Here is a 16,363-nt window from a genome sequence, read left to right as displayed (position 1 = left end):
TTCCTCGGTAATAATACTATATACTTCCTGTCACTCCCTTTTATTGCTGCTTGATTACAATCTCAGGTGTCTTCATCCATATGCCGCTCTCATGTGTAGATTCCACAGGAAGTGGGGTGGGCTACAGAAGGTCAGGTGAGGGTGAAGGGAGTAAGAGGTATCAGAATTCCAATCACTTTCTTATTTGAAAACACCTGGAGAATACAAGCAGTGAGTGGGAGAGGAAACCCGGGATGGGGGGGTGGGTAGAGATAGAAAAGGAGGAATTTGGAAATGGGGGGAGATATTGTGAAATGGTATTTTTATAGGTACTTTGGAAAATAATTTATTAGGATGCCCATTGTTTAATGGTTAATTACTTAGGAGGGCACATTTTAATCACTAAGCCACACATCTTTTTTTTATTTTTTAAATGGTATCTTTTTTTTTTTTTAATGGTATTTTAATGGTATCTCCTTATCTTCTTAAGTGTATTTAGTCTTAGGAAGGGTTTCACTGCTTATTTTCCTGGCTTGGGGAGCAGAGTCCAGCTGCTTGATGTCTCTTGAGGGTCCACAGCAAATCGCTTCATTTTGATTTCCCCAGTAGATCTCAGACTAGCAGAAAAGGGACCAAAAACCAACCACTGTTGGTCTGTGGGTTTTTACATAATTTTAACACCTGTGGCAGACTAAAGCAACATAGAAACATTAGGGGTGAGATGAATCTGTCTTCTCTGCCAGTGCCTTGTTCCAAGTGCTAACCAACAGGTGTATGTCTTTATCATCCTTTTGGTGTGATGGCCATGTAAGGACATATGAACTCATTTTTTTTTTTTCCATGAGACCTAGTAGGACGTGAGGCAAATCATTTCAGACAGATGGGTATTTTATTGTTGCTGTGTTACTAAATTAGCAGAAATACTGCCAATTTGAAAGGTGGTTTGTTATTTGAATGATATGTTTCCTTACAACATTCTCCCAATGACTCAATTGGTAGTGCTTTAGTGCTATGCAGGAGAGAGTGTGAAGAACCACAGATCTACAGGGCCTGAAGTTTCGATGGCTCTGCTCTTGCCTCTGTATGTGGATTATAAAGCACACCTGGGGGGTGATTTTTTCACCATTATTTTAGTTGCTTTCCATGATGATAAAAATAATACCACATGCCCATTTAAAAAAAAACTTTCAAAGTGTAGAAAAGCATAATGAAATTTCAAAAAATCACTTATTTACCTCTCAAAAATGGTCACTGTTAACACTTCAATATTACAGTACTTTTTCTTCCTTCTTTAAAAAAAAGATTTATTTATTTATTTATTTATTTGAGAGAGAGAGAGGGTAAGGGGGAGAGAGAGGGAGAACACATGCGGGGTGGGGTTGGAGAGAAAAGGGAGAGGAACAAGCAGACTCCCTGCTGAGTAGGGAGCCCGACATGGGGCTCGATCCCAGCATGGGGCTTGATCCCAGGACTCTGGGATCATGACCTGAGCGGAAGGCAGATGCTTAACTGACTGAGCCACCCAGGCATCACTGTCTTCTTTCTTCTAATCATAATTTTTACATGGTTGCTGATCATGTTGTATGTGCAGTTTTGTTGGTTACTTTTTACATTGAGATTATCAGCTAAAACGTTGATTAAACAGTTATTCAATGTTACAAAGTTATCATAAATGTAAGTTTTAATAGTCAAATAGTATTTTATGATGCAAAATTACATTATCCACGTACTCTTCTCCAAACATTAAGCATAAAGTCATTCAAAAAAAAACTTTGTAAAATAACGCGGTGGTTAACAGTGTTAAGTGTAAATCATGTCCTGACACCATGCTCCATTCAAGAGAATTCTCCACCCGTGTTGTAGCCTTTTTTGTGACTAGATGCTCAGCCTGGCTTTCCAGCTTTTCTGTAAATGTATCCTGTGCTTTCATTATATTAAAACCACAGTTATGGGGGCGCCTGGGTGGCTCAGTGGGTTAAAGCCTCTGCCTTTGGCTCAGGTCATGATCCCAGGGTCCTGGGATCAAGCCCCACATTGGGCTTTCTGCTCAGCAGGGAGCCTGCTTCCCTTCCTCTCTCTTTCTGCCTGCCTCTCTGCCTACTTGTGATCTCTGTCAAATAAATAAAATCTTTTTTAAAAAAAATCACAGTTATGGAAGGTACTGTTTGCTTTTTTTTTTTTTTTTCTTTAAAAATGCTCCCTACTCTTCCTGGAATGATTTTTCCACTTGTCTTCTCGGCTCTCTGTCCCTGCAGGTCCACCTTCCTCCATCCCAATTCTCTGATTCATCTGCCTGGTAACTTACTCATCATTTAAAGCTCACTATAAAGCCAGCAGAGCCTTCTGGGAAGACTTCTCTTTCCCTGTCCCCATGCCCCTTTCTGCCAAAACTTTCATCTTTCTTCACCCTCAGCCCCTTGTACATATTCAGGCCGAGATATATGAGTTTTCCATTTAACTGGTAAAAAAAAAATGACTTAATGTTGGCAGTTTCATATGGTTCCTTTTAATACACACACCTGTGATAGTCTAAATTGCATTTCTTTCTCGACCATCAGATAGCGTCAGTGCCTGACACGTAACAGGTCTTTTGGCATTTGACATTCTTTTGAACTGTCTTTTGGTGCTTTCAAATGTCTGCCTGATTCTCTGCTGGAACACCCAGAAGACGAATTACCACATAGGAGGCATTAAATAATATATATTTACCATGAATGAGAAATAAATTCGTTTTATGTCAATTTATTTTTTATATATATGAATAAATGAGAGGCATCTTATTTGTTACTGCTTCTAACATTAAAGGCTTATTATTTAATTCTAATTCTCTCCATGCCAACTTTATTTTTTCTTATGAGCCCAGTTTTCTCATTCTCCAATCCTGTGGTGGCTCGGTGATACCATCTCTTGATTTTCCTTGTCATTAAGTAAGGTAGAATAATGCCAAGCGCAGTACTGTGTAGATTTGACCAATGTGTCTTGTGAAAAGAGATGACATCCCTGATCTTTTGTGCTCTTATCTCATCAAAACTCAAACAAAATTGCTTCCCTCGTGGCACTTTCAATGTGATGCATGAGAATTACCAGAAGCACGTCTGCAGAATTTTTGTGTCCTGTGGGTAGTGAATGCTTCTACCTCTGTGCTATTAGTGACCCAAGAGCAGATCGGCCGTTTTGCTGATAAACTCTCTCTAATCCTGACATTTGTTTTTTTTCCGACTTCCTCTCACTGCTTCATTTGGGGCCCTATGAAATCCCTACGCATAGCCCTAAAGAATAAGAGAAAAAAAAAATAAATACCACTTTTTCCCCATGTCCTGTTGCTATTTTGCTAACATCTTGGCTGTTATATAACAAGGAAAATATTGAAACAAATGACAAAAATGTTGTTCATCTTCCTAGTCTTTCTACTCTTCCTTCCCAGCTTCTTCTCCTAACTGCAGTGGTGTGGTGATGGTTGTCCATTTAAGGTAGTAAATGGGAAGACAATGCAGTTGGAAGGACAAGGGTGCCTTCTGCTCTCCCTGAGGTTGATCCTAACACTAAACAATTAGGAAGAACGAAACCATCACTAGGCGAGCTTGGTGCCTCTCCCTTGTTCATTTGTGAACAGTCAGACTCTTTTTAGCCCCTTTTGCCCCTCCATATGCCCAGAGATGGCTGTCAAGGATTTCACCAGAGGCAAGAGATAGGCAAGCATGTTTCTTTGTTATTTTCATGACGATTTCCTTTCCCAGCCATAAAACTGAGTATTCCGTGTTAGCCACCTGAGGCTCTTTTCTCACCACTCTTGCTTGTAGAAGAGGTGTGGGTGGATTTCATCTTAGTATTCTATATTTTTAAAGAAAGTCAGGTTTCAGCTGTAGTTGTGTCTTGCAGGTGGTGAGATTGGCCTGATGCCTTGTTTGGATACCATTACGTTGGTGGTTTCGGATGGAGAAGCCGGCCCTTTTGTGAATGGCTGTTGCTACAATGGGCCTCATCCATCTGTTCGTCCTCATGAGTCCTTCCCGGTGTATGACCTCAATATCACGGTGCAGCCAGTGGACAACCAATCACCTTCAATTGCAATAGGTGACAATGTTTTTTTCTATCAACGTTCCATCATTTCATCTCGTATCATGCCTGTGGTTTAGTGAAGTAGTGCACTTGACTAATAGTTAAAATGGAAAACTATCACGCAGAATTGCCTGCGAGAATTGCCTCTGCACAATTTCTAGAAAACTCCATATCTATAAAAGATAACAAGGCAAAAGAATTTATTTGTTTAAATATGTGCATAATTCTGTGTGGAGAGAGAATGCGAGTGTGTTTGCATGTGAGTGAGCATGTGTTGGGATGAGGACAACATTTGGAATCCTCGAATATTCTGGTTTTATTTCACGTGGGAAAATATCATTTGCCTGCTGGGGAGAGAGTAATTTATTTTAGCCATAATAATTTCTATTAGAGCAGAATGAAAATACCAGAGAGGCCATTTATATACATTTAACCTTATTTGCTTTTTAGAAAGTCATCGCTTCTTAGGCATTATGTATATGTTCTGTCTCTTAGAAAAAAAAATACAAGCATATGTATGGATGTTATTGTAATTTGCAAGCTATCTCCCAAGCAATGTTCTGGAAAGGAAGCATTATCCCTGCAGAATAATTAAGCACCAAGGCATGAAAAAATGTTCGTTATGAGCAATTCATAATAGCTCGCAGGCAATTAACGCTCTGACAAACAGAGGTAGCAACTGATCTTGAAGAGTACATAAACTACATTTAGTGGCTTATCATTAAAATGGTTTGGCAATTCTTATTTTCATTTGTCACTTCTATAGAGGCACAAGGGAAATCAGAGTTCCTTGAGAATGACTAAAGGGCTGTCCTAGAGCGTTTAGTATTTCTGCTGTCTTTCCATTATTGTCTGGCTTGCTTGTACAAGAAAAAAAATATAATTCCACAAGTCAAATTAAATTCCACCCATTACCCCTGAATATTTTCACTGTAAGGAAAAATTATGCCAAAGGAAATGAACATCTCCCATGGAAGTATATTTGCATATGGGAGGCTTCTCTGAATTGGAATTGCAATCACTCCCTTTTGTTTTCACTATTCTGATTAGAGGATTTCATGCTAAATTGTAATTGCGTTGTTATTTGCATGCAGGTACCATGTTCGTGGTAGATGAGGGTTTCTCTGCAGCCCTTACCATTAACCATTTGTCTGCCACTGACCCTGACACTGCAGGAGACGACTTGGAATTTGTTTTGGTTTCTTCTCCCCAGTTTGGCTACCTTGAGAACACACTTCCTTCTGCAGGTTTTGAAAAAAGCAACATGGGTGTAAGCATAGGTAAGTCATGGCTTAGTGACCGGTGATAACTCGCCTATGTCTACGTTTCTGACTGGCTAGATCATGCTTAATGACTGCGTAGGAACTTCAGAAATGTTCAGAGCACTATGTACACTCAAGGAGTTGTTATTATAGTGGGTACTTTTGAATCTTGCTGTTTTTCATTTTAATTTTCTATCTTGAAGTGCCCCACATATGGGAGTTTACTTCAAATAAAATGGAATTTCACTTATGAAACCTATAAGAATAAGTAGGGAAGAAAGAACATTTTAAAAGACCTTCAGAGCAACACAGAATACTGTGATAGAATAAGTCTGGTGGGAGCTTATAGGTCTCCTCTCAATCTTTTAGCACTTTTACTAGACATTGGCAGAAAAGATTAGGATATGTATCAGGGGTATAACAGAAAGAGAGCCTGAAATGTTGAAGGTGATGACTTTAATTTTGGAACCAAATTGTATCTCAGATATTTAAATAGCTCTTGTATTTCAGGCAAAAACAACTAAAATAAAAATTATTCAAATACACTTTTTTTATTTAATAAAATAAAAATTATTCAAATACACTTTATTTATTTATCCAAGGATAACACCTTAGAAATAAATGAACTAAATGATTCTTTAAAAACTTTTTGGGGCATATCCAGGTTAACTATGAGAAAGGCTGGGTTTAAGATTAGTTGTATTAATAGAGTGACTGATTGAATATAAAGAAAAACAAAACAAAAACAACTATTTGGTGCCTATGAGAGACTAACTTCAGGTTCAGGGACACACATAGGCTCAAAAATGAAGGAATGGGAAAAAAAATATTCCATACAAATTGAAATCAAAAGAGAGAAAGTGTCCTTATAACAGATAAAATAGACTTTAAGTCAAAACTGTAACAAGAGACAAAGAGGATCACTGTAAAATGACAAGGGAGTCAATTCCTCAAGAGAATATGACAGTTGTAAACTTACATGCATACAACATTGGAACACCTTAAAATATTAAGCATGTGCTAACAGATCTGAAGGAAGTAATGACAACAATGCAATAATAGTAGGGGACTTCAGTACTCCACTTTCAACAGTGGGTAGATCATCTGCCGGAAAATCAACAAGGAAATAGTGGACTTAAACTGTATATTAAACCAAAGGAACCCAGTAGACATATACATTACATTCCATCCAACAAATGCAGAATCCACATTTTTCTCAAACATATGTGGGACATTCTCCAGGATAGATCATATGATCTGTCACAAAATAAGTCTTAGCAAATTTTAAAAGAACAAAGTCATACCAAGTATCTTTTTAACCACAATGGTATGAAATTAAAATCAATAATGGAGAAAAAGTAGAAAATTCACAAGTATGTGTAAATGAAGATACTCCTGAACAACCAGTGAGTCAAAGATGAAATTTAAAAAAAAATCCTGAGTTCTTATCACAAGGGAAAATTTTGTTTCTTTTTTTCCTTTTTTAATCACATCTATAAGAGAAGATGGATATTAGCTGAACCTGTTGTAATCATTTCACCATATATGTAAATCAGACCCTCATGCTCTACACCTTAAATTTACACAGTGATGTATGTCAATTATGTCTTAATAAAACTGGAAAAAGGAAAGAAGATCTCGAAACATAAATGGAAACACAACATACCAAAATATTAGATGCAGCAAAAGAAGTGCTAAGAGGGAAAGTTATAGTAATAATTGCTTCCATTAAAAAAACAAAAAACAAAAAACAAAAAACCTCAAATAAACAGCCTAACTTTATAACTCAAGGAACTAGAAAAATAAGAACAAAATAAACCTAAAGTTAGCAGAAAGGAGAAAAGATCACGGTAAAAATAAATGAAGTAGAGATTAGAAGAACAATAGAAAAGATTAATGAAACTAGGACATGATCTTTCAAAAGGATAAATGAAATTGGCAAACCTTCACCTATCCTTACCATGTAAAAGAGAGGACTTAAATAAATAAAACTTGAAATGAAAGAAGAGATATTACAACTGATGTCACAGATATACAGAGGATCATAAGAGACTATTATGAACAATTATGCATCAACAAATTAGACAATCTTAAAGAAATGGATAAATTCCTAGAAGCATACAACCTACCAACTACCAAGTCTGAGTTGTGAACTAAAAACCCTGAATAGACCAATAACGAGTAAGGAGATTTAATCAGTAACCAAAAACCTCTAAGCAAGAAAAGCCCAGGACCAGATGTCTTTACTGGTTCTATTGAATTTTTAAAGAAGAGTTAACACCATATTTAAGCTCTTGCAAAAAAAATCAAATAGGAGGAAAAACTCCCAAACTCATTTTTAACACCAGAATTACCCTGATACCAAAGCCGGGTAAGGATACTATAAAAAGAAACCACAGACCAACATCCCTGAAGACTATAGATGCAAAAATTCCCTACAAAATATTAACAAACTGAATTCAGTAGCACGTTAAAAAAAATCATACACATGATTAAGAGGAAATTATACCTGGGATACAAGGGTGGTCAACATGAGCAAATCAATAAATGTGATTCACTATTGATAGAAAGGACAAAAATTCTATGATCATCTCTATCGATACTAAAAAAGCATTTGTAAAATTCAACAGTGTTTTATAATAAAAACTGTCAACAAATTTGGTATAGAAGGAATATACTGCAACATAATAAAAGGCATAAAGGACAAAATCACAGCTAGCATCCTACTCAATAGTGAATGGTTAAAAACTTACTCTCCAAGATGAGGACCAAAACAAGTATGCCCACTCTTACCATTCCTATTCAACATAATACTGAAAATCCCAGCCAGAGTAATTAGGCAAGAAAAAGAAATAAAAGGCATCAAAATAAATGGAAGAAGTAAAATTGGCTCTGTTTATAGATGATATTATATGTAAAAATTTTTTAAAGAAGTAAAAAATTTTTAAAGATTTCACCAAAAAACTGTAGAACAGGTCAGCAAATTAAGTAGTTTTAGGATACAAAATCAACATAAAAAGATCAGTTGTATTTCTATACACCAACGATGAACTATCTGAAAAAGAAATAAAACAATTTCAATTACAATAACATAAAAAACAATAGAATACTTAGGAATAAGTTTAACCAAGGAAGTGAAAGATTTATACACCAAAAACTGTAAGACATAGAATTGATGTCTTGATGGAAGAACTTGAGAAAGACAGAAAAAATGGAAAGATATATCCATGAATTGAAAGTGTTAATGTTGTTAAAATGTCCATACTACCCAAAGCCGTTTATAGATTCAAGGCAATCACTATCAAAATTCAAACGACATTTTTCACAGGAATAGAAAAATCAATGCTAAAATTTCTGTGGAGCCACAAAAGGCCCTGAATTGCCAAAGCAATCCTGAGAAAGAACAAAGCTGGAGTCATCATGTTATCTGATTTCAAACTATATTACAAAGCTATACTAATCAAAACAGTATGGTGCTGGCTTAAAAATAGGCATGTAGGTCCATAGAACAGTACAGAGAGCTTAGAAGTAAATGCACTCATATATGGTCATTTAATTCATGACAGAAGAGCCAACAATATACAAATGGAAAAAGACAATAAATGGTGTTGGGAAAACTGGACAGCAGTATGCAAAAGAATGAAAATGGACCACTGCCTTACACCATGCTAAAAAAAAAATGAACTCAAAGTAAAGACTTGAATGTAAAACCCGAGATCATGAAACTCCTAGAAGAAAATGGAGGTGGTAAACCCCTTGACATTGGTCTTGGCAATGGTTTTTTGGATTTCACACCAAAAGCAACAAGTGCAAAAATCAACAAAGTAGGACTATATCAAACGAAAAAACTTCTGCAGAGCAAAAGAAACAACAAAATGGAAAGGCAGTCTGCGGCATGGGAGAAAATATTTGTAACCCATATATCTGATAAGGGATTAATACCTAAGATATATAAGGTATTCTTACAGTTCAATAGCAAAGGAATCTAAATAATCTGATTTAAAAATGGGCAGAAGACTTGGATAGACATTTCTCCAAAGAAGATGAACAAATGGCAAACAGGTACAAGAAAAGGTGCTCAACATCACTCATCATCAGAGAAATGTCGATCTAAACCACAAGAGGTATCACCTCCCACCTGTTAGAATAGTTCTTATCAAAAAGACAAGAGATAACAGATGCTGGTGAGGATGTGACGAAAATGCAATCCTTGTGAACTGTTGGTGAGAATGTGAATTGGCACAGCCACTATGGAGATTCCTCAAAAAATTAAAAATAGAACTACCATGTGATGTAGCAATTCCACTTCTGGGTGTATAGGAAATGAAAACAGGCTATCGAAGAAATATCTATACTCCCATGTTTATTGCAACATTATTCACAATAGCCAACACATGGAAACAACTTAAATGTCCACTGATAGATGAATGGATAAGGAAATGTTATATAAATATGTAATAGAATATTATACAGCCATGACAAGAAGGAAATCCTGCCATTTGCAGAACATATATGGACCTCGAGGGCATTATGCCAAGTGAAATTCATTAGGGAAAGACAAGTACTGTATGATCTCACTTACATGTGGAACCTAAGACCATTGAATTTGTAGAAACTCATAGGATAGTGGTTACCAGGGGCTGACGGGTGGGGGAAAATGGAGAGAGGGTGGTTGAAGGGTACAAACTTTCAGTTATAAAATGAATAATTTCCAGGAAGCTAAGGTACAGCATGGTGACTATAATTAATACTATATTGTATACTTTAAAGTTGATTTGAGAGTAGAATTTTAATGTTCCCACTATAACAACAACAAAACAGTAATCACGTGAGGTGGATAATGTGTTAACTAAATCTTAAACTTACAATGTTACATGGCAGTTATATCTCAGTAAAGCTGGGGGGGAAAGATTTATTGCATTAAAGGTACACAGTTTGGTCTGTGACTTAATGCTCAACGTAGAGCATTTTTCTCTTTTTGATTTAAGGCGATGTCAAAACAGCAGGTCAGCTAATTCCACTCAATCCAACCTGTCGCTTGATGTGTATGTCAAGTAGGCACATAATTGATTGGCTCTTGTTTTGCCTTCATATGAAAGAGATGGTCTCTTTTTTATTCAAGCAGGACAAGAACTATTTATATGGGAGCAGTGATTTTAATTGAGGGAAGGTCTTGCTTACATTCATTGCAACTATATAAAGAACAGTCACGAAGTCCCTACATATCCCGGTTAGCGGTTACCACCTTTCTGTTCTCCATGCAAATTTTAATCCTTCCCTATGATTTATGGATATCTGTATTTATGCTGATGGCAGACAGACACTATAGCAGCCCCTGATAGCTGATTCTTAGATCAATTGTACCCATCTCTTATTTGCTTTTCTGAGAAATAAACTATTGGGTTAAGGGTTAAAATTCAGTATCTTGGGGGGGAAGAAAAAAAATGTGTATATATATATATGTATATATACATATATATGTGTGTGTGTGTGTATATATATGTATATATATATATATATATATACATATATATATATATATATATATTTCATATTGACCTGCTCCATGTTGGTGTGTTCTAGCTTCATTCTGGTGGAAAGACATGAAGGCTTTGCACATTAACTACGTGCAGGCCAGGCATCTGAGGATGGAACCAACGGCAGACCAGTTCATGGTGTACGTCACAGATGGGAAGCGACGCTCCTTGGAGATACCATTTCACATTATCATCAACCCCACGAATGACGAAGCTCCTAACTTTGTAGTGCAGAATATTACTGTAAGAAACATAACGGGATTTTTCAGTTTCTTCTTTTTTTAATCATTTTCTGATTTTATTTTCACCTAGTTCATTTACATTGGTCCAGGTGCACTTACTACATTAAGTTGAAAAGGAATGGGAAGAACAGTCACCTATATTCTAGAATACAGTTACTTGAAGAATATTATTCTAGTAGTAATGATGGTAATTGCAAGCATATAGAACTGCATGAATGGACTTGTAGTTGCATAGATACAGGATTTTGTACTTACTAGGTTGTAGGTGGTATTTCGAGTCCTTTACATGTACTCATGGAAAGGCTTACAAGGCTTTTATGGTGATGGTATTATTATGATTGCCTTTTAGTAACTGCAAAAATGAGGCACAGAGAGGTTAATTCTGTGGCCCAAGATCACAGAGCTTGGAAATAATTGGCATATAGGGAATGGTACATAGGAGATTTGCCCCCAGGCAGTTTGATTCCATAGCATGCTCTCTAAACCAATGCTATCATGACAAGGACTCTCAATTCACATATATTAAGGCATCTTTTCATATAGCTATTTTTATTTTTTTAATTTTTATTTATTTTTTAAAAGATTTTATTTATTTATTTGACAGAGAGAGACACAGCGAGAGAGAGAACACTAGCAGGGGGACTGGGAGAGGGAGAAGCAGGCTTCCTACTGAACAGGAATCCCAATGTGGGGACTCGATCCCAGGACCCTGGAATCATGACCCAAGTTGAAGGCAGATGCTTAATGACTGAGCCACCCAGGTGTCCCATATAGCTATTTTTAAAGATTTATTCATTTTGAGAGAGAAAGAGAATGAGAGAGAGAGAGAGAGAGAGTGTATGAGCAGGAGGGGCACAGGGAGAGGCAGAGAGAGAATCCTCAAGTAGACTTCGAGATGAGTGCAGAGCCTGACAGGGGGCCTCGATCTCACTACCCCAAGATCATGACCTGAGGCAAAACCAAGAGTCAGACACATAACCAACTGAGGCACCCAGGCGCTCCTTTATGTAGCTATTTATAAAGATAGATGAAATGAAAAAAATACAATTTGAATCATTCTTTTTCTGTAGTTTTAAAACTATTTTTACATGATAATGTTTTTTAGTTTTATTTAAAAATTCATATAGATAGTTAAAATGGCCGTAATATCACTCCTCAGATAACATCTGTTGTCTTTAAAAACATAATAATAAAATATGTAGTTATACAAGTTAAAATATTGAGGAACATATGCAGTGAAATATGAAATATGACAGTCTCCCTCTTCTATAGCCTCTACCCATATCCACTCCCCATTGACTTTTTAGTAATTCCTCAGAAATAATTTGTCCAAATGCCAATAATATGTGTTTGTATGTATGTGTGTGTGTGTGTATATATATATATTATATATATATATATGCAATTTTTCTGTATTTACTTATAAATCAGGGGTCATATTATACCTATTACTCTCCACTTTTTAGAAAAACCTAATTTTGTATATTGGAAACCTTTCCATATCAGCATGTAGTCTTTTAAAACAATTCTATATTTTACATACAATTATTTAATTCAGAAATATGTACAGCAAATCTTGATTAAATAGAGGAATACAGGCTTTGGAATAAGAGGGGTTTGGGTATTGCTGTTTACTGGCTGTAGGACCCCAGATAAGCTATTTCTCTCTGTACTTCTGTTTCCTTATCTGCAAAATGTGTATCAAATTCTTAAGGGGAAATCATGATGAACAAGATGGTCAGGCACATACTAGTCCCTTAGTAAATAGGTCTCATTTGTATTATTGTTAGGTTTACCATCTTTTTTCTGACATTTACCAAAGCAAGGATCTATTTTGAAGCCATTATCTAGCCTTATTTGTCACTGAAAAGTATCAAATTCTAAATGCAAAAGTCTTTATTTGATTAGAATTGTCTACTGACTCTTAATGGTATCTGAGAGTCATCTCCCCAAGAGACTTGGACCCAGCTCCTGCCCTTCCCTTTCTCTTGGCATGTGGCTTCCTCTGGAGAGCACTTCAGTAATTACGAGAGAGAGAAGAAACTCTACAAATGATTCCTTCTATATCTACCTCTGTTGTCTTGTATCTATGCAGAGCTAGAGTTTCTGAAATAATTAGGCCACTGGGAAATTATCCCTTGCCCTTCTCTGAAAGTAATCATGCTTTTGACCTGGGCACTCCTTAGAGAAGCTGTTGGAGGGTATCAGATAGGGAGCCCTATGTGTTACTGCCAGAGCTGGCTTTAAGCTTCAAGTGATTTTTTAAAAATAGCCCTATTTATTATGCTTTCTTGGGGAAAGTCTGTTTATCTTGTAGACAGTCAAGCTTCCATCAAGTTGGGCTGCAACTTGCCAAAAAATATGAGGTTTTAAGATATCCTAATTCGTTTCAAGTGGCTCTACTAGTGAGTTTCTGCATTTTGTGCATATTGATCTAAACCTTTTATTTAGGATCTCAGTAAATGAAATGTGCAAAAAAGAATCCCAAATTTTCAGTGAAATTTCCCGGTCATGTTGTGAAGTAATTTACCATCTGATAAATGAGAAAGGAATGAGCTATATAGTGAGTCCAGGAGTCCTAAGCTTTAGGAAGAAGGGTAATGAGAACATATTTTCAGTGGCTTTATGAAAATTTTTGGAGAAAAAGCCAAGCTACCATCAAAGATGATTTCATAGTTATATCATTGCACGTTAAATTATGAAGCCATCTTTGTCTTTAATAGGGAAGGCCAGCTATAAGGAAACCAACATCATTTTGGCCCAGGTATTAGCATGGCAAGCGATTCTTCTTCACACAAGCGCAGTAGACGCTAGTCGCGGGAAGCCTCCCAGTAAGAGAGGCTCGAGAGAACGGGCATTTTCACAAACCTAAACTTTATGTATCCTTCAAGGCTAACATGCCCACTCTGCCATGAAGACACTCCTGGTCTCCTCCACCCTTTTGCACTTCCTGTTTATCCATATTTAGTATCGCTAGATAATTTTCTTGTTGTATTATAATCACCGATGGACAGGCCTTCATGGTCTCATCCGACTTTGACTCATTAGAATATTTCATTCCCCACAGCACGAGGCCCAGTGCCTTGCAGATTACCAGTCAGCATCTGTTCGATGTATACAGTCTGATTATTTAGGTCTTGCTTTGTTTCAAAAGATGAAACAGATATTTCTTTGTTCTCTTCATTCTTGCTATGAGAAAAAGATCAAGACAGCTAAGTACCATGTCAAGTTCTAAATGGCTGGAGGCTACCTGAGATGAAAAACAGTCCGTTCTCTTTGTATTTAAAGGATTATGAAACCTGGAGTGGGGTCTGGGGGCGGGAGGAGGTGGTTCAGGAAAGTTTGAGGCATGAGGGTTGGGGAGAGGTGAGGGACCCTGAATTAAAATAAACACTGTTGGGCATCCACAAGCCTCCTTCTTGATTGTTGTTCATTGCAACTGAAGTACAGAAGGTTTTCCTGTGATGAGAAAACAGAGAATGAGAATGAGAAATAGAATAGAGAAAGAGAATGAGAAAATAGAAAAATGAGAAACATAAAATACCCCCAGTGCACATAGCAGACATCCACACCATTTCTGAAGCAGAAACAAGAATTGTGAAAGCAGCAAGATTCAGGAGGTTAAAATAACAGATTAGGATCTGAAGGTGAAAGGTCCACACTTAGTTTTACAGTTGAACTCTGTGACTTCCAGAAAGCAAGCATTCTTTTGATTGCTTTTCCCCTGAGCTTTGAATTATGGGGGGGGGGGGGGGATTTGTGTGTGTGTGTGTGTGTGTGTGTGTGTGTGTGTATCTTTTGTTCTTTAGGAAAATGAATAAACTGCTTTGAAATCTTCAGAGAAAACCTGAGAGAGATTAATAGATTTATTCTTTTTTAAGCTCATGTTAAACCAGCCATTTCTTTTTAGGACTAATTACACACACATTTCATAGAAAATTTGTAATAGGATATCTTAAAATCATTTCTTTGAAGCAACTTGCTAAAAGAAAGACAAATGTTATTTTGACACAGCTGACATGCCGACTTGTTTTTGCTCAGGTGTGTGAGGGTCAGATGAAAGAACTGGATACCTCCGTCATCGATGCTGCTGATCTCGACCTTCCCAAGGACCTCTTGCTTTTCAGTGTCACTCGTAAACCAAGCCATGGCCTCCTCATCAACAGGGTGCTTGGCAAAGACTTTCCGCAAAATATGCAGCCTGTCAACCCCAGCCAGAAGCATGAACTCGTTCAGAACTTTTCCTTGGAACTTCTCAAAAATGGTAGATCATGTTCCACTTCAATTCACTTATTGTTGTTGATTTAGTAATTTAGCCCAGAAAAGCTAATAGTAAACCTCAGATACAGGAAGTGAAGAAATGGCAGTCAACTACTTTATTCACTTATCTCTCAAGAGTTTTCTCTGGGCTCTGGATTCACGTAGGGCATGAAGCCTCAGTTACAGATAGTGCACAGTTGAAAAGGAAATAGTGTTTTCTTTCACTTTGGGAGCATCACTAAAAATGACATTTGTGGGGTGCCTGGGTGCCTCAGTCAGTTAACTGTCTGACTCTTGATTTTGGCTCAGGTCATGATCTCATGGTTGTGGGATCAAGCCCTGCATCAGGCTCTGCACTCAGCTGGAAGTCTGCTTGAGATTCTCTCTCTCTCTTCTCCCTCTACCTGTCCCCTTGCTTGTGCTCTCTCTCTTTCTCTTTCTCTCTCTCCAATAAATAAATAAATCTTTAAAGAAAATGATATTTGTGATTTGGGGTATTTTAGCTCCAACTTTTTCATATCATAATAAAAAATTCCTTTTAAAACTACTGAGATCACGGACCTAAATTTGAAGAGATTTGTTGGCCAAAACTTCTATGTTCGAAACAAATATAGACCCACATATAATAACATTATTCTCAGTGGAGATAATTTGTTCTTTAAGGAAATGACACATGGGAATAGCAGCCTGAATTATTTTTTAATTACTCTTTTTTAAAAAAATCAATTTTACCCTATTTTCCAAATATAAACATACTTTTAAATATCAGAGAAAAGGGCGGGTCTAGAATCACTGCATACTCTCACTCTCCTTCCTGCCTTCACATGTTTCCCCAACCTGAATCCCCTTTGCTGGGTTAGCCAACACAGTGCCTTCAGAACAAGGTAACCTCTGACCTCCCCACCCACCCACCCACAAGGCACCCCAGACCGTCACTTTCCTGGGCTGGCTCCTTTCAGCACCAGTTTAGCACTTTTTCTACTTTCTACATTTCTCCATTCCCCAACAAGTTTAAGCTCTCTGC

The 16,363-nt window shown here is 37.0% G+C and overlaps 1 protein-coding gene across 1 annotated transcript in view; it reads left to right on the top strand.

Annotated features, from left to right (window-relative positions):
- The window catches only part of LOC111156629 (FRAS1 related extracellular matrix 1), a 146,792-nt gene that overhangs the window by 63,652 nt on the left and 66,777 nt on the right, over positions 1 to 16,363 (top strand). Inside the window, exons 16-19 of the mRNA XM_022517628.1 lie at positions 3,859 to 4,053; positions 5,133 to 5,318; positions 10,884 to 11,080; positions 15,121 to 15,343. Of these exons, the coding sequence (XP_022373336.1) occupies positions 3,859 to 4,053; positions 5,133 to 5,318; positions 10,884 to 11,080; positions 15,121 to 15,343 (801 nt within the window). The remainder of the gene's footprint in view (positions 1 to 3,858; positions 4,054 to 5,132; positions 5,319 to 10,883; positions 11,081 to 15,120; positions 15,344 to 16,363) is intronic.

The sequence above is a fragment of the Enhydra lutris genome, unplaced genomic scaffold, assembly GCF_002288905.1.
Source record: "Enhydra lutris kenyoni isolate GAN:26980312 unplaced genomic scaffold, ASM228890v2 scaffoldscaffold47, whole genome shotgun sequence".
NCBI classification, from domain to species: Eukaryota; Metazoa; Chordata; class Mammalia; order Carnivora; family Mustelidae; genus Enhydra; species Enhydra lutris.
Note: the sequence above shows the minus strand (reverse complement) of the source record. Positions and strands in the feature narration are given on the sequence as shown.